Source organism: Microchirus variegatus (genome assembly GCF_963457635.1).
Source record: "Microchirus variegatus genome assembly, chromosome: 2".
NCBI lineage: Eukaryota > Metazoa > Chordata > Actinopteri > Pleuronectiformes > Soleidae > Microchirus > Microchirus variegatus.
In genome coordinates this window covers 30,548,937-30,572,755 of record NC_139803.1, presented here as the reverse complement: position 1 = coordinate 30,572,755, position 23,819 = coordinate 30,548,937, and the positions used below count along the sequence as shown (strand labels likewise).

General features: G+C 40.4%; 1 protein-coding gene across 1 annotated transcript in view; it reads right to left on the bottom strand.

Annotated features, from left to right (window-relative positions):
* The window catches only part of cdin1 (CDAN1 interacting nuclease 1), a 47,642-nt gene extending 30,282 nt beyond the window's left edge, over positions 1-17,360 (bottom strand). The window contains exons 1-6 of the mRNA XM_083910709.1: positions 17,330-17,360; positions 16,996-17,123; positions 6,922-6,967; positions 5,909-5,973; positions 5,147-5,207; positions 2,146-2,218 (exon numbers count right to left, since the gene is read on the bottom strand). Of these exons, the coding sequence (XP_083766835.1) occupies positions 2,146-2,218; positions 5,147-5,207; positions 5,909-5,973; positions 6,922-6,967; positions 16,996-17,096 (346 nt within the window). The 5' untranslated portion in view covers positions 17,097-17,123; positions 17,330-17,360. The remainder of the gene's footprint in view (positions 1-2,145; positions 2,219-5,146; positions 5,208-5,908; positions 5,974-6,921; positions 6,968-16,995; positions 17,124-17,329) is intronic.
* Positions 17,361-23,819: the final 6,459 nt, after the last annotated feature.

Sequence of the window (23,819 nt, the reverse complement as noted above, 5' to 3'; positions counted from 1 at the left end):
TAACTCAAAAATAACAACCGTATCCCTTAATTTTAGACATTTTCTCCATTACAAAACCCTGAAATGAATTCTGAAATACAAAAATCAGGCCATCTCTAAAAGTGTCGATTGCAGCTTTACAGTGACAGTGGTTATGAACAGTGCAAAGTGCATGTGTGACCTTTCCTCGTCTACTACTCCTCTGTTTTCATAAGACAAGGAGCATTATGGATGTTGATATTATATCCAATACGTGATAAAACTGCTTTAAATGTATTGATTTATTTACAAACGCCAGATAGTCGTCCATTCTGCTTGACTGATGCTCTCTCCAATACTTTTGCTGCAACGGAGAGACGGTGAAGGCAGCTCATTGGCGGTGTTGTCATGTTGAGGTGTAGTGGTGTTTGTAGCTAGTGGGAAAGAGGGAGGGCAGTGTGTGTGTGTGTTTGTTGGGGGTGAAGGGGGGGCTACAAAGAGAGCAAAACAACAAGGAAAGGACAGAAAACAATTTAAAACTCGGTATCGATCCAGCACTAGTGATTGTACATATATTCCACAGTCCCAAAGGTCCCATTCCTGTGTCTCTTAAATGCAAAGGTAGAGAGAAGGGGAATAAAAAAAATAATGGTGCGAGGCAAAGGCAACCCACTCACCCTGTTGGGTGTAATGTCCCTTATATAGAAGTGTATCGATCTTTGCAGAGCTGCCCGCTTGCCCTCCCTATGGAGTCTGACAAAAACACACAAATACACACAAATACATACACGATGGAGTGCATTTGGTGGCTTGTAGGGCACCGTGATAGATATGCCTGCCAATAGCGCTGAACCAACCTGTTAGCTAATTGCCAACAAAGACAATTATCCTTGTATTGTTTCATAATGGAAACACATTAATTGAGTCTAATATACGCATGGGGAGATTGGACGATTTGACCGCGCCGCCCATGCAGGCAGCGATTCATTTGCAAAAGGCCGAGCAGGTCACAGAGGGATTGCAGAGAGGCTCTTTAAAAATAGAAGTCACCCTCACAACCACGGACTTTATCGCTGACAACAGTGGAAACGTATGTTTAATTCTCATATAGCAGCATAAAACTAAAATAGTCTACCAGATACAATTTAAAATGGACTTTCATCTGATCTTAATCATATTGGCTTTGTGTCCTTAGTTTGGCTGATATGAATCTGCGTTTATCCTGTAAAAGTGAAGAACCATGACATCACTGTGAGATGCTCACAACAAGACGCTTACAACACTCGTTTCAAAATTAATCAAAAACATCATCCAGGAAGTTTCATCTGCTCCAAATCTATTCTGAGCAATAATAACGCGTGTTTTCACTGTATGGAGATGAAGGTATTGCAATGTGCCATTATCTGAGACAGGAGTGTTTCTCCTGGATGAATGCCCTGTTCTACAAGCCGCACAGACTCGTATTTTGACAGGCAGTGGATAACAGTGGGTCCAAAGCAATCACATCTCTGACGTTGACAAATGACTGTGCTGTGACAAAGTTGAAAATAACACACATCCACTTTAATCTCTTCCTTGATTAAATTGGAAGCACGTCTTTTTGACGTGCGATTCACTCTCAGAGCGCAGACTACTGTTCACTCACACAGTCCTGAGAATGAGCCGTTTTTGTTTTTTGGGTAATTACAAAATAATCATTTATTTATATGCAAACATCGTTGTAATAGGAAAAATAAAATATCAGGTGTATACAGTTTTTGGACATCCAAATGCAAGTGTTAAGTTTCCTCAGCACCAGAAAGAGCGAGAGAGCAAAAGAAAGGCATGAGAGGAGAGGAGGAGGAGGTAGGGGGTGCAGATGGATGCATTGGGGGATGAAGGAGGGTGAGGGGAGAAATCAGGGCTGTTATAAATAACACTGATGAGGTGAGCTAGCATTGATCCACACTGCAGTTGAGAGGTGGGTGGTCCTCCCAGTGCTTAATTGCCAGTCATGTGCCCTGGGATGCAGCTACTACTAAATGTGCTCTGTCTCTCATTAGGCTTCGACAGGCTGAAAATACAGGAGCTAGAGCCCGGAATTGGAACTTAAACAGAAAGAGATTCAAAAGACAAAGTGCTGCAATTAAGACTGATGGGAGAATGATAGAAAGGACAGAATGGAGAATGGAAGAAACTGTTACTTACGCATTTCACCCTCCAGGTCCTGTAGGAATCTGTCCAGGATGATTCGAGCCATCAGTGCAGGGGACAGATCCACCTTAACAGATTGAAAACCAAAAACGAGAGAATTACCCTTAACAAAAACACCCTATGGTGTCAATGGGGACTTAATGCAGCTTCATAAGATAGGGATAGTGGAATTGTTATTCTGCTCTGGAGAACTGCTCCATTTACAGACCTTTAGACTAAACCTCACACATCTAGGTGCAAGTAAAGACATATTTCAAAGAACGTACGAATACGGCACTGAAATTACACAGCCAGTCTGGCTTGGGCTGATGTCACACGGAAAATAATGATTGTAATGCCTCTAAATGATATTATTACGTTTTCAAACCTTGACCTAACTTTCGACAATCCCTGTGCAAATTGGTCTTTGAAAGCCTTGCTTTGCAATAACCTTTCCCACAGGAACAACAGATTGCCCATTATGCAGCCAAGCTGAATTGCCTTTACCTCTGTCAAGCGGACAACTGTAGCCTCTCATCTCATATGAAAAAGCGGCGCACACTCTGCCCGGCTTTAATCATCGGCACCAAGGCAAAACTGTATAAACCAACAGGACATACTGGAGGGACTGTGGGAATGCAGTCCTTAATAGGAAGATAGAACCTATGGCTGCAGCACCCTTTGAACACAAAGACACCTTGAGAGCTATGAGGTTTTGGTTTGAGTGCAGAAAGCAGCTCTGACAGGTAAAGCAGCACTAATGACCACTACTGAAGGTACAGTATCCACCTGCAACTGCAGGTTCATGCCAGCTAATAACGTCTTCCCACTGAATATAAACTGCAGTACCATTAAAGCGGTAATATCATAATGGCGTGCAGTGGTAAAACCAACTGCTCATATTTTCCTATGCCTTCACAGTGTGCAATTATTTAGTTAAATGGCCAGGAATCTTAAAATGTGTGCATGCATTTACAAACTTTAAAGATTAACTAAGCGGCACTGCATTGCATTTGCTTTTGTTTAAACAACATATATATACACATATATATACATATATATGTATATATATATATTCACTGGAAATAAGAAGATGCATGGAGCTACTACTAAAATTCACAGCCTCCTCAGTATGAAGGGAAGATGTTGCCATTTCAGGCCGGCTTGTTATGAAACACAATGCACTCGCAGCCAAAGATGATTTTTTTCTCTTGTTAGCATAATTGGAGACCAAAAGTGAATTTGCCCTCAGCCTGTAATGAGAATGGTGCATTTCATCTTTTCTCTGATGCTTCCTGGTAACCCTGCGAGCAGTGAGGCTTCTTCCTAAACAATGTCTTTCTTTTTTTTTTTAACCGCAGAATAGTATCTGCTAACATTTCCATAATATTGCACTAAGAAGACAGCTGGTAAAATCCTCTAAATGCGTCTGTAATAATTAAGGGGTGAGCACAGAGTTTATATCTTCATTACGACCTCTGATAGCAGTTTAGACTTTGCATTGTAGCCTGCAGCTAGCTCTCTTCCCCCCTCACAAACGCTCCTCATTTGGTCTCCCTTCCTTTTCTCATCTCAGTCCTCTCTTCTCTGTGCTTATTGGCTGCTTCTCCATTCACACCTTTGGATAACAAGAGGGCATCAGACTCCTGGTAACCTGCATCAGAGCTGACACATGAAAAATGGCAACATTACCATCACTGGCCCAGACTGAATAAGGACCACCTGATTAGTTCAGGTAGTTGCTTCTTCCTAATTTTCATATTAATCACGAATCCAGTCTTCACTCTCGAGTCAGACCGCGGCACTTCACGAGTTTAACATGTGACTGAAATTCACAGAGCATGGAATTCCGCCTGAAAATAATTATTGTTCAGTAAAACTCTGGTTTTACAAGTCCCATAAGCGAATAGGTGTCACACACACAATGTGGAATATATGCAGCTGTTCCAGAGCCTGTATGTTTAGGTAACCTTTACACAAAGAGTCATAAAATGTTGAGTTTAGAAACCTTGAACTAGGACTTTATCTGCAGGCAAAAAAAGAAATCCACCAATACTTTTTCATCACTGTTAATCATTTCCCTCTGTTGGAGATATACTGTCTCATAAAAGGGATGGAACTACATCAATTAGCGATCTGGGAGACCATGAGTGCTTGGTTTAAATGTTAAGTAGCATATTAAAATGACAGTTAAATGGTTCATAGACAGTTATCTCTGAGCTGGATTTAATCCTTTGGAGGGAAAGAAAAAAAAAACATGTGTCAATTAAATGGAGAATGAATAATGGCAGTTAGCTTTGAGGTGCCACTGATGCATATGAACTACTCTTATTTTAAAAGAAACCCTCAAATCTCATTGCCTGCTGTAAGCACCAATAAAAATTTAAATGTGCATTTAAAAAGGTCACAAAGCCCATTCTCACAGTAAATAAAAAAATCATGCATCTCATTAAAATAAAAAATTGTAATAATGTTAAAATTGATTGTATTGATTTACATGGTAATTCCCAATAATCCATCGCATAGTAACTGTTAACTAATTATTTGACACCTCAGGAATTATATTTTACTTAATCAGCACAAAATGTAAGAAACACAAATGGCTATTTTTTACAATTACACTTACTTACTGACTTATAACTTCATGTTCTGCATGTTTACAATTGCTTCCATTTCGACCACAGCACAAATGCTACACACTGACCTACCAAAGTAAACAAATGATGAAGACCGGATTTGACCAAGGACCCTGAGAAACCTGACCTGTCCAGGTTTTTCTCTGCCTGAACTGCAATTTGCACAATTACATGATAAAAGACACAAAAAAAGTATTTTCACATCTGCTTAATGGAGATGAGTTAATTACTTCAATTAATTGATAATGATGCAGACTATTTTACCAATTTTGATAATGACAAACAGACAGGAGGTGGGGGTCTATTCATCCATTTGGAGAAAAACGTAAGCATCAATTGAGGAGAAGACAAAAAAAAAAAAAAGAAGGTTATGCCATTACCTCATTGGCCAACTCCAGCAGGACAGGAGCACTGGGATATGCCTTGCTTTCACTCAGATACCTTCATTATGACAAAGAACATCAGTTAAAAAAGAAATAAAGAAAAAACAGACAACACAGAGGCAGACAAAAGGGTCGAGGGGACCAGAACAGGCTAGCCAAGACATGCTAATGTCCCTGATGACTTTGCCCTAGGTGGCATATGGCAGGCCTGGTGCGGTTAAACAGCAGCCCTTGAAGGGCTTCAAATTTCTTTGACGCCAGACAAGCATATGATAGTTAGTTAACCCCTGCCGCCCAAAAAGCCCTCTTTTCCCTCCCCAGCTAAAACAGCGGCTCCCTCAGATCCTCCCTGAGGTTTGTTGTTGTAAGTGAATTAGAAGTGCATTATGCAGCCTTGTTTTCCCCAGAACAATGGCCTAATAAGCTCGATAAAAACTAATTGCAATCTGCAAAGATGCCCCCACCCCACAGTGCGTTTCTTTTTTTTACTTATTTATCTGAATTTATTGAATTACAGATACTCATCTCATCACAAGCCAATGGCTGGTTATTTATTTATTTATTCTTGTGGCTGTCCCTGTGACATGTACATAGCAGGTATGCGTGGAGGTCTGGAGTAAATCCTGAGTGTGGTAATTTGGAGGAGATTATATCTGTCATGGTGGCTCACCTACTCTTTAGTTAAGGAAGGGGGAAAAAAGCACATGCAAGAGAAAAAAATAAGCTTTCATAGATAAAAGAGCAATTAAGTAATACTACCTTTGATAGTGGCTTTCAATAACATCCGGCGTATGATGTCTTGAGATTGTTCTTTTGGTTCGTTTCTGTCACAGAAATGTAATCGCAATAATAACAACGTCAAAACAATATTACTTATCACGAAGCAAAGGCAGTGCATTGTAAATCAAGGCCAAAAGGCAGAGTCGTTCAGCTGTGGCTCATGTTTTTCATGCTCTATTGTATATGAACAAGTGCAAGAGATCTTGGGTCACAGTAATTTAATTTCAATAAGTTTGCAGGAGGGGGGGAGGGGGTCAAAGTGTGCCACAGCAACCTTGTCCATACCCGCATTCCCCTCTCAAACCTTGTATTCATTTCCCCTTTTTTCGATCAAACAATGACCCCATTCCACATTCCACACCCTGACATTTCCATGCAATTCAATTTTGGCGATGGAGGGCGGAAAGGATAAAAAAAGGAAGAGCACATGGTTAAAAAACAACTTATTTAAAAACTACTACACACAAAAAAATGTAATTCCACGGAGACGGGCAGTGTGACTGACACCTGTCACGGGGATGATAAATGACTCCATTTTCTGCCTGTGCTGCCTTCTGCCACTGGCGGCAGCGGCCATTTATCATCATCCGCTGTCAGCCGTGGAAAGCAGCAGTGACAGTGCGAGTCAGCAAACATTTAGCACACGCAGCCGCACTACACGGGGAAATTATTATTGTCAGAATAATAATGGTTTAGCATAATTTATTACAGGTCCACCAAATAAGCAGGGGCTAGATGTTATTAGACAGATGGATGGGAAGGCTTGGCAGACATCCACTGAGGCTCAGGCAAGCAAGAGCCCTCAACGTGAACGTGAGGGGGAGGAGGTGGTGGTATAGTGGGGAGGGTGAAATAAACGTGGGTATGGTGGGGAGAGGGGGGCATCCTCCAAACCAATCAGAGAGCTGGCAGTTCAATTACAAAGAAATAAAGGGACATTCATCATTCAATTAGGCACCTGTCAGGGCTCACAAAGGAAGAAAACTTCTAACCTGGTACTCCAGGGAGAAGATGCTCAGAAGAGTGGACTGCGAGTGACTGGAACAAATAAAAGAAGGACAAAGTTAATTACCAGAGTGCATTGCACAGAGACAAAGGGAGAGGGGGAGCTTCAAAGCCGGGGCCAGCTGCCCTGTAATCTAAAAGAACATGAAAACAAGTGTGGCAAAGTTGTTCCAGATGAACACCTCTGACAAAGGATTCCTGCCACGATGGTGTGGGGGGTTCGAGAAAGGGGGGAGGCCGTGTGTGGTATGAGATGAGGAAAATATAGCCTCTCTTTTCTTTTATTAACTCATACATACCATCTTCCATCCCCTTTGTTGCAGCAAGAGTGGCGAAAGCTAAATTGTTCTGATATGAAGTGCCGTTTTTTTGTTTTTTTTTGCTGTTGTAAAACTACAAAAGGCAAGAAAAGCGCTGCCAAACTAAACATGGAAAAATTACAAATTTTATGACCCTGCGTCAGAGGATGTTTGTTTGTGAAGTACAGATGACCGCTGTGTGTGTGTGTATTTGTTTGTGTGAGTACGATAGCAATACACAGATAAGACAAGAGTTCTCCTGCTTCACCCCTCAGTGATGGCATATGGGCCGTATGGGATCCCTCCCACTATAACTGATGGGCTTTGAAAATGGAAACTTTCACTGCAGGAAGCTAGGACTCCCAGGAGTCAGTCAATTCCATGGGTTGCCATAAGCTACATTCATCTCCAGCTCCAGTCAATGTCAAACACCTGGCAGCGAGGCAAACCTAGAAAACAGGCAGCTCCTACAGGGATTCACAGCCCCCTCAAATGTCCCTCCCCAACTCCTACAGCGTCCTTTGGGTTCAAGATATCTAAAGTGGTGACAGATAATATTCTAATTGGATGGTACACACCTCCACTATGCACACACAGAACCGTACAACCGCAGTATAGAGGCATGCACACACAGTACTGCGGTGGTCTCCAGTGGTCTCCGTGTTCTGCTCTCAGTTCATTTGATAGTTAAATTTAATGGACTTTTCGTTACAAGTCACAAGAGAATGTATGTAAATACTGACAAGAAGCCGATGCTCCCAATCTGCATTGGAATATTAAGTCCACATAGACCTTCAACATCAATCACTACAACCCATAAAATAACCATGTGACGTGAACAAAGCCAAAGGAATCTCAAACACTGATTTCTGTCTAGAGTCTCAGCCTGTGACCATATCTTAATAAAACCATTTCAACCACTGGAACAGTTTAGCACTTTATAATCACTTATCCCACCAAAGACGTCATCTTGGGTTCCCCAGATGCCAGATTAAAACAGTTTTAAATCTGCTCTGGCTGTAGAGCAGCGAAACCCCAAATATTCCAACTCTGTGGTTCTCAAAACATTGCACAGATGAGTCACAATTACAGTCACAAAGGACAAGGGCAAAATGTTTGAGGTGAGAAAGAAGTGTGGGGGGGTTGGGGTGGGGGGGACTCAGAAGAAAATTAAAAAAACATTGCAACCTCAGCATTAATTTACAATGATGTTTGGGGACAAAGGGGCCACTGCAATTAAGTGGGCCATTAAATGATCAACTGTCAACATGTGGACACTTAAGTGAGAAAAAAAATAAAAATTCTTCCACACTTCAACCTTGCACCTGAGCATTTCAGCAACATTACAGCCTTATTGTTGGCATGGGACCATCACGATCCCTCCGTTGGAACAGACATCTGTTAGGCTTTAAATGGATTACTCTCTATAATGAGCATGATTACGGCCTAATTGCTAAATCTATACCCTGTTAACTTTAAAGGGACATAAACTGTTCTTAATATCTGGGAAAACATATCTGTTTCAAAAACACTAGAAAACTCTGGGGGCTTGTGTTTCACTTTGTTGCCTTAATCAGTTTCTGTCAACAGACAAAAAACGGCACAACTCCTGAAAATAAGTGAAGCAAGAAAAAAAAAAAAAAAAAAATTGTGAAATTTTAAGTAAATCAAAAAAAATTAGGCCGATGTAAAGAGATGAGCACAGATATCTGGATCTAAACAAAGACTTGTCTAGATTTTATTGAATCTGTCAAGATTTACATTGGGCTCATATTATATAATGCCCATTTTCCCCTTTGACAGACATTAATAGTAATTTATCGCAGGCTTTACATTAATGTATATCCAACCTGTGCTCTCCTGGGCACAGTATGCTCAGTTCACGCTAAAATATGGAGCCAAGAGCAGTGTTACTATGGGATCTGATCTGCCTGCTGAACAGTAGCATTACATTTTTACTGTAATATATAATATATCCATCTCCTTACCTCATAGTGGCAGCATATCCTTAGTTCAGATGTTGTAAAAAATAAACGTAAATTATTAATTATTAGTAATTTACACAATAATGTACGACTTTTAACATTAACCTATATTGTGAAAACTGGCTTTTGATGATTAGGAAACAGAAGATAAAGCATGAGATCAAAAGGAGAGGCTTATACTGAAGTAGGGCTGTGAATATTTTGTTCATTATTTTCTCCATTAATCGATCAGACATAATAAAATATGAGAAAATATCCATGGATTTCTGTTTCTCAAACCTAAAACTTATGTGGTCTCAAGTGTCATGTTTTGTCCACAAACCACAATTATTTAGTTTTACTGATTTCTTTGTTATATGGGGCAAGGAAACCATAAAATATTCACATTTAAGAAGCTGAAAAAAAAGCTGAGATCTTGTTTTAATTATTTAAAAACACACCCTGATTAAACGATTATCAAAATAGCTGACAGTTAATTTAGTGGCCACAGATATTTTGTTATAATGACGGATGCCCTTCCTGACGCATCCCTCCCATTTATCCACGTTTGTGCCCGACACTAGGAGTACTCTGGATGTGGCCCCCGTGGCTGGGGTCTGACGATTAATTTATGAATCGTTAAATTAATGATTGATTGATTCCAGTATTCAGTTATTGAAATGTTAACACAAACAAAAAACCTTTTGAAAATCAATTTTTTAAGAGTCTGTGACACCGCAGCACATTCTAACATTGACCTTTACGTTAGAGGGAGGAAAATAAAAATCCTCCCTCTTGGATATAATTTAGAACACGGGGTAACAGAAGGCTAGGAGACAGAAGAGTGGTTAGGGAATCATTCACTCTCAACCTAATTACCCGTCCTTACAACATAAGACAGAGCATTAATATGCACTGGCACCCAAAATAGTAAAGTAGCAGATTAAATTAAAAACAATTAGGGACTTTCACTTTGTCATTGGGCTGGTATGGTTGTCTGGTCAGTGCTTTAGGCTCTATTAAGCTAGGCTATCTAGTGTTTATGAATCCGACAAATTCAAGCTCAAGTGTTGAATTACCGTATTTCCCTGTGCATTCAGAGTGTCGTGAGCATACGGGCGAGAAACCGTGAAAAGCCTGGAAATCCCCATCAAGCTAATTAATGGGAGATTGGGGGTAAATCAAGCTATCAATTATATTCAGAATCTTCCTATTTACAAATAATTAATTATAAACAATAGCTGTAATTTAGGTAATGAAAGCCACCTGGCTAATGGCATTGCTATCATATGTTGCGACAATACTAAGCATTTGGTGAATCTGCATGCAGGGAGTGTTGCATGGTGCGACTCTTCAGGGCATGGAGCTGGCTAATTGAGGAATAGCACATATTTTTACTAATGGTGATGAAGCTATTTTGGAAAGAGCATGATACTAAAATATATACTACAATATTGCTTGGATTTCAATCTACTGATACTATACTTTAAAAAAAAAAATGAGCCACTATCTTCCAAGCGCATACCATTTATCTCCATCATCTTCACTGTGAAGATGCTAAAATCATATATAAAGCATTTCATTTTCTATAGTTTAATATTTTATACAGTGTAAAACAGCTCAGAGAGGGTTAAACACCCCGGATATGCAAATGCTGCTAATTATGCATGCTGATAGGCAAAAGGCTAACATCTGTTTCTCTGCTGAGTCTACCATCAGCAGCAGCTAAACAAATGTGGAGAATTCTTTATGTGTTAATGTATAAATGTGATATATTTTGACAAGAGATAGAAACAAACAGAAATCTCAGTGTGTCACGCAGCTTCAAACAAATACTTGCACAATGCGCACACGTGTTTACAGTGCAAATCCTACTTTACCCGCAAAACAACAGTACCACCTTCAATTTCAACTGATGAGGCAGAATTCACGTACAGTCGTAGGAATGTGTCAGTGTTTGACTTATTTATTTTCTAATATTTATCTCAACTTCTCAACTAAGGTCTAATTTACTACATTCACTAAGAGTGACACCTCCATCACCTGTCTGCAGAAGCCTGCAAGGTGATTGTGCACAAAAATGGCTTTAGCAGAAGCACAATCTGTCCTAATAGACATAAAAACACATGACCCCTACCCAGCCTCCACCACTTTATTACAATCTTTAAAATTTCTGTCTGCTGAGTTGCCCTGAGATGTCACAACTATTACGTAGTGGTAGGAAGCTCCCACAATCACCGCCCTAATTGTGATTCCTCCCGATGTTTGTGGATCTTTTAGACACAGCGTGTGACGAAAACTTGGTTTAACTATTATAGTGTGCATGCTGCCATTGTTATAGTGCAATTATTGTCATTGCTCTTTCTGCAGACGCTCGTGGAAAATTGAAAATGAAGTCCATGTTATCCGTCAAGAGGCGAGCGTCCACTAGTCTAGCAAAAAAAAAAAAGGCATTACATTGACCAATGGCCTACTCCTCCAAGCGTGGCTTGGGAACTTGTACCATTCAGAACAATTTGTTTCATTCTTCTTTTGCAATGGATCGCAGTATGCAAAAAAAAACAAAAAACGTTATAGGGTTTCTCTTGTGTGCTTTACTCTGGAGGTGAATGGAAATGATAGATACAACACCAAATACAACATCTCATAATCCTGTGTCAATAACTCAAACATCACATTTTGTCTAATTATCCAACAACCACAGTTTTAACCTTCCAGATATAGTGTCCAATAGTATCACTATTCCCCATACCTTACTGTACTTGAGCAGCAGGCTGCTTGCCTCAGTGTTTTTAGACCAATGAGGCGAGAAGGCTTTACAATCTATAACGTGTGCTTGGACAACGTCCCTACGATATGAGGAGGAAGAAGTCATTCCTGTGCTTCCTAATCAAGTAATTGATTGCATCTATTATTCATGAACTCCTTAGCCTGACATGAAGTTGTAAACTCAGCACAGCTTCTTCTTTTTCTCCCCTCCCGCTTACACACTTCATTCATCCATCCTCTCATCCTTCCAATGCTCATCTAACCACATAAAGCTGTGGAATTAGCTTGCTCGTCTCTGGGCCTTCAAGGGTTGTACCCCTAAGCCCCAACTGCCAGTTTATGTTTTGTTCAATATGGGCAGCCAGAAGTGTGAGGCCATGCACTGGAGGCTACCAGAGCTGCCCCCACAGGCTCTGCACTAGATCAGTCTCTGGGTAATGTCATTGCCACTTCTGGGCTATTAAATAGCAGAGGAATTCTACCTCCACACAAGCTCCAATAGTGCAACTCCTTTAAATCCACAGAGACAATGATAAAGATAAAGTTAAAACTAACTCAATCCAATCAACAAATTTAAATGAAATTCCCCACTGATTATTCATTGGCGTGGTCTATTTACATTTTTAGATGTAGACATAGATGTGTTGTGCTAAAATTATTGACATAACATAATTACAATTGTTTAAGTGAGAATTACTGTAAATGGAATTCTACCTTGTAAAAAAAATAGGTTGACCTAAAGACATAATCTTTATCATCAATCATAATCTTTTAAGTCTTTTGTGGAGTTCCCGAGAAAGAAGTTAAACAACACGAGTAAAGGGTCTGCTCGTTTAATGCATTGTGCCCATGACCAAATCCCAGGGTTTAACCATGGTGTTAAAAAAAGAGAGATAAACATTACAGCCACAATAAATAATCAATGAGCAACTCCCTAAGCTTCATCCTGAGCCAAGATATTACCATCAAAAACAAAGTGTCTGTAGCCAAGAAATCACCATATCAATGACACATGCCACAACAACCCTGCCCCGTGCCTTCCCTCCAAAGATCATGCTAGATAAACCCCAAATAACAAAGAAATTAACAAATGCTTGACATTTGCTCGACATCCATTATTCTGACACTTCTTCAGAATTTCAAAAGGCTGAACGCATGCTTAATCAACATTCATATTCCCAGAGCGAGCCCCGGCACCATATTGCAGCCCGCCTCAATGCTGATGAAAACGGCACATTAGGGCCCGATTCGAAAAACGTTCAGGGACTCCTCACCAGGGAGCTGTGTGAACGTGTGTGTGTGTGAGAGAGAGTGGGAGTTAAGGATGGAGAGGCACTGGTTGTGTTTAGAGGGGAGGATGCTTCTGACTTTGTTATTGAAGCATTTTCCACAACAGAGGCATCTGCCCCTTTTCTGCACACCCTCCAACTTTGAGGACTGTGAAAGCCATATGAGGTGTGAGCTGAATGACACTTTAAAGAGGAGGGGGGGTAATCATTACATCCAAATTCATTCATAATATAGCACAGACGGACACAGAGGGCTCTCACACTCCCTCCCTCTTTTTCTCGCCCCTCCTTACACAGACTCTCTCTGGGGACAAAGGGTGGAAGGACTGGGGTCCCCCTCCGGACCCAGTGGAAGCCAGGCAAGGCCTCAGAGAGCATCCCATCATTTCCAATTCTAATAAGTGGCAAGAGTAGGACCTGATGGGACTGATGTCACATTTTTTCCCCACAGCAGCCTGCGATGAGCCCTCCCACAGCCCCTTCCAATGGCTAGCCACGGTCCAGATACTAGACAGGACACCACGGCTGGCTAAGAGGAGGGCGAGGAAGAAAGGGCACGAAAGGGGGTTGATATTTGCATGTCCCTCCATTGTGAGTGGGGGTAAAAAGTGACAGCACCGTGTCCAATTCTTTCCCCCAAGAGCAGCTCGGGCCCAGCAAGGGAGGCCAGGCTGACAGATGACTCCCAACATCTGTGTTATGCAGCCGTTACAGATGAGGGACTCCACATCACAATCTCTCTCTTTTCTATCTGTCTATAGGACACTCCCTCTCTCCTCCCACCACCCATAATTATAGCACAACAGAAAGACTGACAGACGTTCTGTGGAAATTACCCTGAAATGGTCTATAACAATAATTTTGTCCAAAGTTTCCTCCCTTTGAATGCGCAATAAAAAGCAATGATTACGAAATGGTTCGATGGTCAATACAGGATCTAAAGATGTCAGGATAATGGCAGTCCCTATGGATTTACATCATTGGAACTTGGCTAATGTTTAGTTCCACAACCAATACATAAATGTTTGGCAGCGTAGTTAAAATGTATCTGGAATTCTAGATATAAATAATATTTTTTTTAATTATCAAAAATAAATATGAAATGATGAAAATTAATTTGACAGTTTTCAATATTAGTATTCAATTTCAGTTTTGTTCAAGCACTTTAAAGTTTCTCTCTTAAAATAATATTGTACTTTTATGTCATTGATGAAATATTATTTTATTATTTAGCTCATCCCCTCAGTATGTATTTCCATACATCATATATGTCCATATAGTGACTGAAAGGGTGTTAATATATATATAAAAAAAACTTGGTGTGGAAAAAACATGACACCCCCTCCCTTCCAAAGTCACACCCACCACAGTGGCAGACAACACATTAATACACAGTTCACTCAACATGAGTTGCATCATTCAAAATGTACCCAGAGTAAAATGCAAAATTATGCTGAAATCCCTTTCCTATATCTCTGACTATAACAACCCAAATAATATTTCGCCCACCCATTCAGTGCAGGGCTGTCCACAACAAACCCTGACCCTCCTCCTGCTCCCCCTGCCAGCCTGAGCATGGCCAATATTTACGCAATGGCAGGGCTCCCACATAGTCCGAGGGGACAGGCAGGTTGTGGGGAGGGGGTGGCTGACTGCCGTGCCTGAGCGCATGCTAAGAGATGATGGATGGCCTAGTCGATATGTTATGTCTTAAGAGCCTGATTTCCTGCCAGTCCAATCACTAACCCTCCAGAGCCCAGCTCAGCTGATTGGACAACCAGAATAATTTCGCAGGCTGTGAAAACACTGCTGCCATGCCTGTCTGTCAGGCCCAGTGACGAGACTCAGGGATTTTTAAAGTGCAAGGGCCTCCCCAGGACTGGTTTATGGTGAATGGAATAACAACAATAAACAGTAAGACTAAACAAAAGAGCCAGCACCTCCGGGAGAGAAAAATCGTGCAGAATTATTGGAATGAAAACTGTCCAATGTTTTTCTTTAATTACTACACACACCAGCAGTACCACATTTCGAAAAAATTGGCATTAGACTGTTTGTTAAAGACAGTTTGGATTAGGAAAGCAAAAGGAGAAAGGAGACTCAAAATAAACATGAGCGAGGCCTCCCAGCTTTGGTGCAGAAATGTACAGGATATTGGATGCACTTCATAGGCATGATATATTAGGCAAAATGCTGACAGTAAGAACAAAGGTTAGCTCAAGCTCAGCTCATTCCCCTTCAGGGACCTGATACTTTCTTCTAGATTGGTGATTAGGGCACAATGGAAGTCGGAAGCTCCAAATACATGTGACTTTGTAAGTGACCTCTATGGGATCAGCCATGCTGTCCGGGTGTCCTGCTAGCCTTGGGGGATTACACATGTTACGTTCAATAAAGTGAGGGCCTTCAGTGTCAAGGAGAAAAGCAAACAAAACCATTAACCTCTCTCTTCGATTTCTGGACGTGCAGGCACTGCATGGCAAGACACTGGCTAATGTTATGGTAAAAGCCTCTAAGGAAACCTGTATGGATTTAATTAGCAATCATAACAAAAATCAATTTGATTAAAAATATGTAATAATAAAATATTATGGGAATGAATGGGAAAACGGTAATTAAAAAAAAATGCATAAAAGTTTTAATGCTTAAAGGAGGTGGAAAGTATGGCCAATCGATAAACGGCAAATGCAATTATGTGCAATGGAAACATTGGATGTATAAAGGAGGACGTTTATAAATCACAAGACTGAAATGTTACTTCAGCTTCCACATGGAAAAATGGATTTGGACGTATTACTTGTTATTATGTGTGGACTAACGAGAAAACCACAGAATCCCTCGACTTAATGCGAGAAACAAATACTACTGCAATAATAGATGGAAGCTGCAATAAAATGCCACCATGTATCAACAGCTACTGGTGCTTTTGTATTTTCCTCATAAAATTATGCCTTTTTTTCCCCCTTCATCTGTGGTAACCCAGACTAAAATTATTGTGCCACCTCCAGCTGTTTATAATGGGGGCACAAACTCCTAGGTCAGCAGTAGTGGGAGGAAACATTTTTATTTACACCATTTAAAAATTTTTTTCTAAACATTTTAATTGAAACTAGCTTATTGGCTGCTGATGGATAGATGACTGAAGTAAATGTAACAATACATTAAGTTTGCCTTGTTATAGTGTGTCTAAATTAGTTTTCCTGTAATCTAAACACATCAAGTTTTGCATATTTTAAATTAGAGCCGAAACAATTACACAATTAATTGATTGTTAATCGATTACTACATGAGTTGTCAATGATTTTGATAATCGATTCATTGGTTTGAAGCTTTTGTCATTATTAAAACAAGATTTATGATTGTTTCAACTTCTTAAATGTGAATATATTCTTAATTTATTTGCTCCATAAAACAAAGAAATCATTAAACGTGAATCATTTTTGTTTATGGACAAAACAAGATATTTGAGAACATCATAATTTCCAGATTTGACAAACTGATCAAGGTTTTTTTTTTTACGTTTTCTTTTTCCACACCAAGCTTTTTTTTTTTTAACATTTTATGCACCAAACGATGAGACAGATTAATCGATTATGAAAATAATCGTTAGTTGCACCTCTATTAGTTTTGTCTTTTCACTCTGTCACACGTGAACACACCCACCCACCGAGGCTACACACAGTAAATTCACACAAGAAAGACAAATACTGTACTGTGATCAATGTGCAACCACAACTCACTTTGGAAATCTGTCCTTCAACATCTTCATACATTGACGGGTGGGTCTTAAATGTTCCGTCCACCTCGCTATCTCTTTATATTCAGCTCGGGACAGTCTCATGTTGGCCCTGCTAGCTGCTGGATCTACCTGTGGAGAGAGCGTCACAGGGGTAAACAACTGTCAAATTCTGCTGCACCAGCATTGCTACACAAACGTAGCTATATGATACGACTGAAGTGAAGCAATACAACGCCATATAACTTGTCTAGTGTTGTTGTTGTGTCTATTTAGTGACACGGATGATCAAATATGCACAGAGAGTGTGATAAATAACATGTAAAACGTTTGTTTACCTCTGTCTGTGGACACTTCCCCGTTAGCTGCTTCCCGTTAGGAAGTTGAAGAGGAGACATTCGTGTGAGCGACGCGCTGATTGGTTGATTCACCTAGACTGCGGAGTATTGCGCTACGTGATTGGTCATTTGAAACCCAGGGGGCGGCAACCAGTAAGCTCTGCTGCTTACTGCATTCCCAGCACATCGTCTGCTCTCCTGCCTTGTCCTCGGCTGCTGCCGATAAAAACAGGTACTAGAGGTGAAAATACACTCTGCTCTTGTTCCACACAAGAGAAAACAGCCCAGTTTAACAGGAAAATAATGAAGTACGTGTACTCTGTGCCTGAGCAACGTCTTTCTATTTGAAAGTAACGGAGAAAAGAGAGCCGTGCAGTGTGCGTGTGTGTGTGTGAGAGAGAGATGACGATTTTTAAGTCCATAAATTACCTCCATCGTGATGTGGTGCTGTATTCTGTTGTCTGGTGAATCACGGGTTATTATATTTTCCTAAATTGAAAACAAACTGATGAATATATATTTCAAAAATAACAAAAGAAGATATTTTCCTCTGGTAGTGCTGGACATCACTGGACAGTGCTGTGTTTGCACTCCTGCTTTTGATTATGCCTGATTATCCCTCAAGATATAGTGCAACACCTGAAACTGATGCACTGTAATTGTGAATCCAACCTTTATTATCAAACCTTTATTCATACAGGAAATCTGACTGAAACTCAGAATCTACACCTGTTTTGGACAAACTTACACCATATAACAATAAGCAGTTAGTGACGTCAGCAGTGGCTGAATCAGGAGTGATATAAATTCTGCCCCCTGAGATAATACCTCACTGGGTTTTCCCAAATGATTTTCTTTCGTTCTGCAGGATTTTTTGTGAGTCATCCCCAGCTGTGAGCCTCCAACGTTCAACGACTTTCACCTCGCCACTGAAGGTATTGCTTTAAATGCCCTTGGCAGAAATATGTAAATGAGACGATGGAAAATTATATACTGTAGAGAACTGTGAAAGAGAGATTTCTATGATTCAAGAATAATTGACCAGGAACACATATTCACCATTAACTTGATGCTTACTAACATATAAGTAGCTTACTAGCTCTCTATTACCACATGAATTAAGATTTTTCCTACATATGGTGTTAATACATGCTTAGTATTTACTAATAAAGGGCTAGTATGCTCCAGCAATTGTTTCCCCCTTGCATTTAATTCCAATTGCAAACTTTTATGTGAGGGGAAATCATAAATTTAATTTCCCCTTCATCTCACATTCATGATCTCTATTTGAAATATTAATTCTCGATAACACATCCAAATACAATCCCTTGTGCTTAAAATGATTTAACGCTGTCACTGTTTGTGTAGTTATTTACAGAAAAATAAGTCAGCCTAAATGTTTTTCCACTTTAATCTTTTTACAGATCGATGACGACGACGCAGCCCAGTTATTTTAAGGTAAGACTCAATGTTCATTCTTTTGTTATTGCCCCCTCCCCCCCCCCCATGTAGTTAAAAAAAAAAATCCAAAAAGTATATTTTATAAAAAAATACATATACACAAACTCCTACATTAGTGTCTTTCAGTCTGTGTGATGCTATCGAGCCATTCTGAGCCAGAGTCGACCATTCTTTTGACATCAGCATTGCTGGTTTCCTCCGAACAATGCATCAATGAGCAGAAAGACTCTATCTGACCTGTGGTGCATCAGAAAATAGAGCTCATTGTTGTTGGGCAGTGTAGTATGATGACTGAGATGAGCTGAGGTCTCGGGCTGCGTGTTCAGCGGCACAGTCGCCGGCTTTGAAAGGGCTCAGCACTCTGTGGTGCCTACAAAAGGGAGCTGTGTAGTGGGATTGGTATGGCCAGATAAGATCTGGGCCTCTGAGGAAGTCTGGTCTGATTGCTACAAAGGGCTGAGGTCAGGGGCAGGAGGAGCAGTTTACTCATCTAGGTATCAGAGGATCAGTGGTTTTGGTGGGGAGCCATGTATGTAATAAGTATAAAAGGATCAGTGTAATGTGATGGTATAAAAAGATTAAATTCAGAAAAGAGGTTGGCAGGTAGTGAACTGAAATGGCTCCAGAAGCTGCGGGATGAGAGACTTTGTTGTGCAACGGGTGTGTGTTTGTATTTGTTACCTCTTTAGGACCTTTGGGTCAGGATCAGTAGTCCACAAGGACACCAAAACCTGGTCCTAATCAGGCAGAACCCCATTTCTGACAAACTGGATAAAGTTTACGGCCAAGATTTGAATTATGGTTCAGTAGGATTATGCATTAACTGGTTATGGTTAGGGAGAAGACTTAGTTTAGGCTGCTCAAATAGTGTGTGTGTGTTAGTGCATGTGTGTGCGTGTAGTCCTCTGCATACGAACACACCCATATCCCTTGCACTGAATCAGTTTGTGTCTGTGCATCTTTGATGTCTAGCAGAGCCACAGTGGTCTCTGATGGGAGCTGAAGGAGAGAGAGAGAGCCGAGGCGATGGAGGGGATACAGGGAAAGGATGCAGCAGAGGGAAAGAGGAGGCGTTTTTAGAGAGGCTACGTGTAAACAGGGCAGTGGTACACAACCGTGCCGTTAACCAGCTGTGAAGACTGCTCACAGTGGGAGATGAATTTACAAAGGATGTCTCCCTCTGATATCCAGGAGATGCTGCACTGATCTCTGCTCCACTGCTCTCGGCACACCATTGTAGTGCTAAGCACCGTGCCACTAATGGCACTTATATACCTTAATGCCTGGGAAACATTTACATTTTGCTTGCAGCAGAGGGGGGAAATATGTGGTTATATGGAGGAAAGGAAATGTGTGTGCTTTTTTATATTAACAGCATCATCTGAGTATTTTAGAGGTTTTGTAATTTCTTTAGCTCATCACAAAACTGCAAGCCCTCCAAAGTCCCTCCTCATAGTGTCCACTAATATTATTCACCATGCAAAGAGAGCATTTTTTGCTGCAGAAGATTGCCAACATAATGTTCCTGTCTTTTTCCACTGAAATCAGTGACTTCACTCCTTCGTGCCACAGAATTGCTCTCAAATCTTAAGGGAGTCTGGGATCTCGGTTCTAAAAAATCACAGTTTAAACATGAGGCAAGCCATAACCAGGAAATGCCTGTAGTGTTAGCAAGGTATCGGATTCATGCATTCCCCTCTGAACAGCATGACTGCCCCTGAAAATCCCACATCCATATTTTACATCGCGGGAGACAAGACACATGTGTTTCATCCCGGATTTCAAAGCTGTTTCTTCCATTTATTTTATTATGCTTTAATGAATTTAATTAGATGACATGTAATTAAATACAACTGTGCCGCTTGCCCCACACACGTGCACGTGCAAACAGGCCCACATTTTGGCTCTAAATTGCTCAAAAACAACATGTGCAACATGAACAGATTTACTGGATTAATAGGGGATTGATAATATTTTGGGATTGTATTTCACTCTAAACGGCTGCACGCGGAAACAAAGGCTGCAGCCCAGGCTCATTAATCATAGTCAACGGGTTGCCCGGGTGCAATTTGCATGACCGAGGTGGCTGCACATGCTGCTGTTCGGCCTAGGTTGCTGGATCTGCCTCGATTTGGCCAGGCCGTTAACGCTGCGTCAATCAAGAGTAAACCAATAACAGTATGACAGAGGAAGAAGAGGGGGGAGAAACATTTTCTCCTCATTATGCCACACTCTGCCCCCTCCTTCCCCCTCCCTGTCTGCCCAACTTCTTATTTTAGTTAGCACTAATTAGACTGGGCCTGATGAAAAAAGAAGCCATTCTGTTTGAATTTATTCTAGCATTTATTACAGAACTGTAAATTTATCTCTTTAAAAGAATTGTGTTTTTAAAAATTTAAAAATCATCCAAATGTAACATTATTTATGTCAAATATAAATGTAGTCTTTTTAGAAATATTGTGGAAAACAATCACTTTTATCTATAAAGGGAACTTTTCTGGGCTCCTCCGTATTTATTTATTTTGTCAGTCACAGTTTGGAGCCTCACTATTTTTAAGATTTTATTTTAACTGTAGATAATTGGGTCGAGGCGCCGTTGCAGTCACGTTCAAAATGACGCACAATTTCACAGACCTCCATACACTGAATTTTAATTATCTCGTCGTGAACTTTAAAAAAGAGGCAGTGCTTTAATGGCTTTTTAACTCCATAAGAGGTGTCAGTGTTGTGTACGTGGAGGAGTCGTCTGTGTGTGGATGTGCTGTGTTTTTTTTGTGTGTGTGAGACTGACACACACACACGCTCACACAGACACCCACCACCATCACCACACACAGACATGTGAATGCGGCTTGTGTCTGCTCTGGCCTCTCTACCTAGGCTCTGCTGCCGAGGCTCACGCTGTGCTCTCCCCCATCCTCTAATATCCTGGAGGCATTTTTCTCATTATCAAATATTGTTTGATGTCTTTGTTTCTTGATGATTAACCATTGTCACCAAACACTGGTCTGGATTGTTTAAAATTTAATTTTTAGGCCTGTGAAGTACCTGCAGTGGGGCTTGGCTGGTGGGGACACCCGTGTTTTATGTATGCTATTTTTCACGCCGAAATGCAAGAGGACACACATTGAAATACACAATAAATCCTGGAGGAGAATCATTAGTGGAATACTAGTAGTTTTTATGACCATTGTTATTCAACGCTGTATTGAGATGCAGTAAATTATTCTGTTTATTATAGGTTTATGGATTCAGCCCCATTTTCAGAATAATTATGTTGTTCCTCATCCTACGTAAATAGAACTACACTGTATGCGTTTCTTTAAATGTAAATTCTATTTATATACACACACACACACACACATGCAGTAAATATTTTTTTTTTCCTCAGCTGAATACATTTTTGGATTTTAGAAAATCAATTTTATGTGTGCATCTTTTTGCATATTATTTGTGTTACCGTCATATTGGCCTTGTTTATATTTATTTCTGTGGTAATTTGAACATCATAAAGACAAACATCCTGCCGAGGAATTTAAGATTTATGACAGAATTGACATCGTAAGCAAACAAATAGGGAAACAACACTCTCCTCTAATGTCAGCATGTCAAAACTATATTGAATACTTGAAATATCTGTGTATCTAAGGCTGAATAGCAGCCATTGTATCAGGCCTAATGATATTATCCTCTGAAATTTGGAGTGAAAGAAAAATGGCAGAAATGAACGGTAGCATTGTCTGCCCCATTTTATTTAAACAAATTGCAAGAGCAGGGAGACACGGGCTGAGAGGGAGACGAGCGAGGGAGACGGAGAGAGACAAAAAGAGAGAGAGACTGCTCTGTAAATGAAAGGTTATGCGTCGTCCCTTGTGTTTGTATTGTCAATAACTGGAGAAGGCTGTCAAGAAAGTGCAGAGATAAAGGTCAATAACTCAGGCAAATGTATTTGTATTTGTACACTCCCGCTGATAGCAGAGCAAACGTCAGGGCGGTGTGTGACACCGCACAACAATAACACAAACAGTGGGGCTAGCACCAGAATAGTCATTATTATTGTGGGTGCTGGAAAATGAGAGGGAACCTCGGCACATGGCAATGACAGCCGGCGCAGTGTCACTCAAATGTCACTCCATAATGAAACATGCCAGAGATCAGAAAAGGCGATGATAAAGTGTAAACACAAAGAGATCATGCTGCCGGATGATTCTGATATTTGCCTTATTTTCATGTCTCTGAATAAATATGATTGTTGGAGGCACTTGAGAAATATTCGACTAATTAGGAGTGGATTTTTTGTTGTTGTCTAAAATGACATTTCATTGTTTTTTGTACAGAATTGTGATTTTTTTATATTTCTTAACCCAAATAAAAATATTGTTTCTGCCACATGTGGTTACAATGTGATCTAAATTTTTTATTTGGTCTATTCCTCATGATTGCCATACACATATATGTTCAAGTGTTATTTTATTCCAGAGCCATTTAGTGCATCTCTCTGTGGCCGAGAGTGTTGTAAATGTGCAATTAACTGACTTAACTAATTCATGAGGAACATTGTGAAACTAACGAAGGGCATAACTACTGTACAGACACCGCTGTCATTGGTGAATATTGTTATTGTTCTGCTTTTAATTGCTGGAGGAGGAGGAGGAGGAGGAGGAGGCAGCATGTTTTGAATATACGTCTTTGGTTACCATAGCAAAAGAGAAACACTGCTTCCCTCCTGATAGTTGCATCTAATGTCAGAGGTATGTGGAGGTGTTAACTTCTCTGGTTTAACCAGTTATTGAACAAATGACCCTTTTTAACATGCAACACAAAGAGAACAGATATAAGTAGTAATCCCTCAAGTAACAGTGTGAAATCCTCTGGCCATTCATCTTGATCTTGAATAGCTCCTTGTATTTTTGTGTCTCATTAACACACAGGCTTCGTTTTCTGCTACTTTAAACTGTTGTCACTGTGGAATCAACATGAAATTGTTTGCTTCTTTTCTTTAACGGGAGTGCAATAATTAAAGCTATAA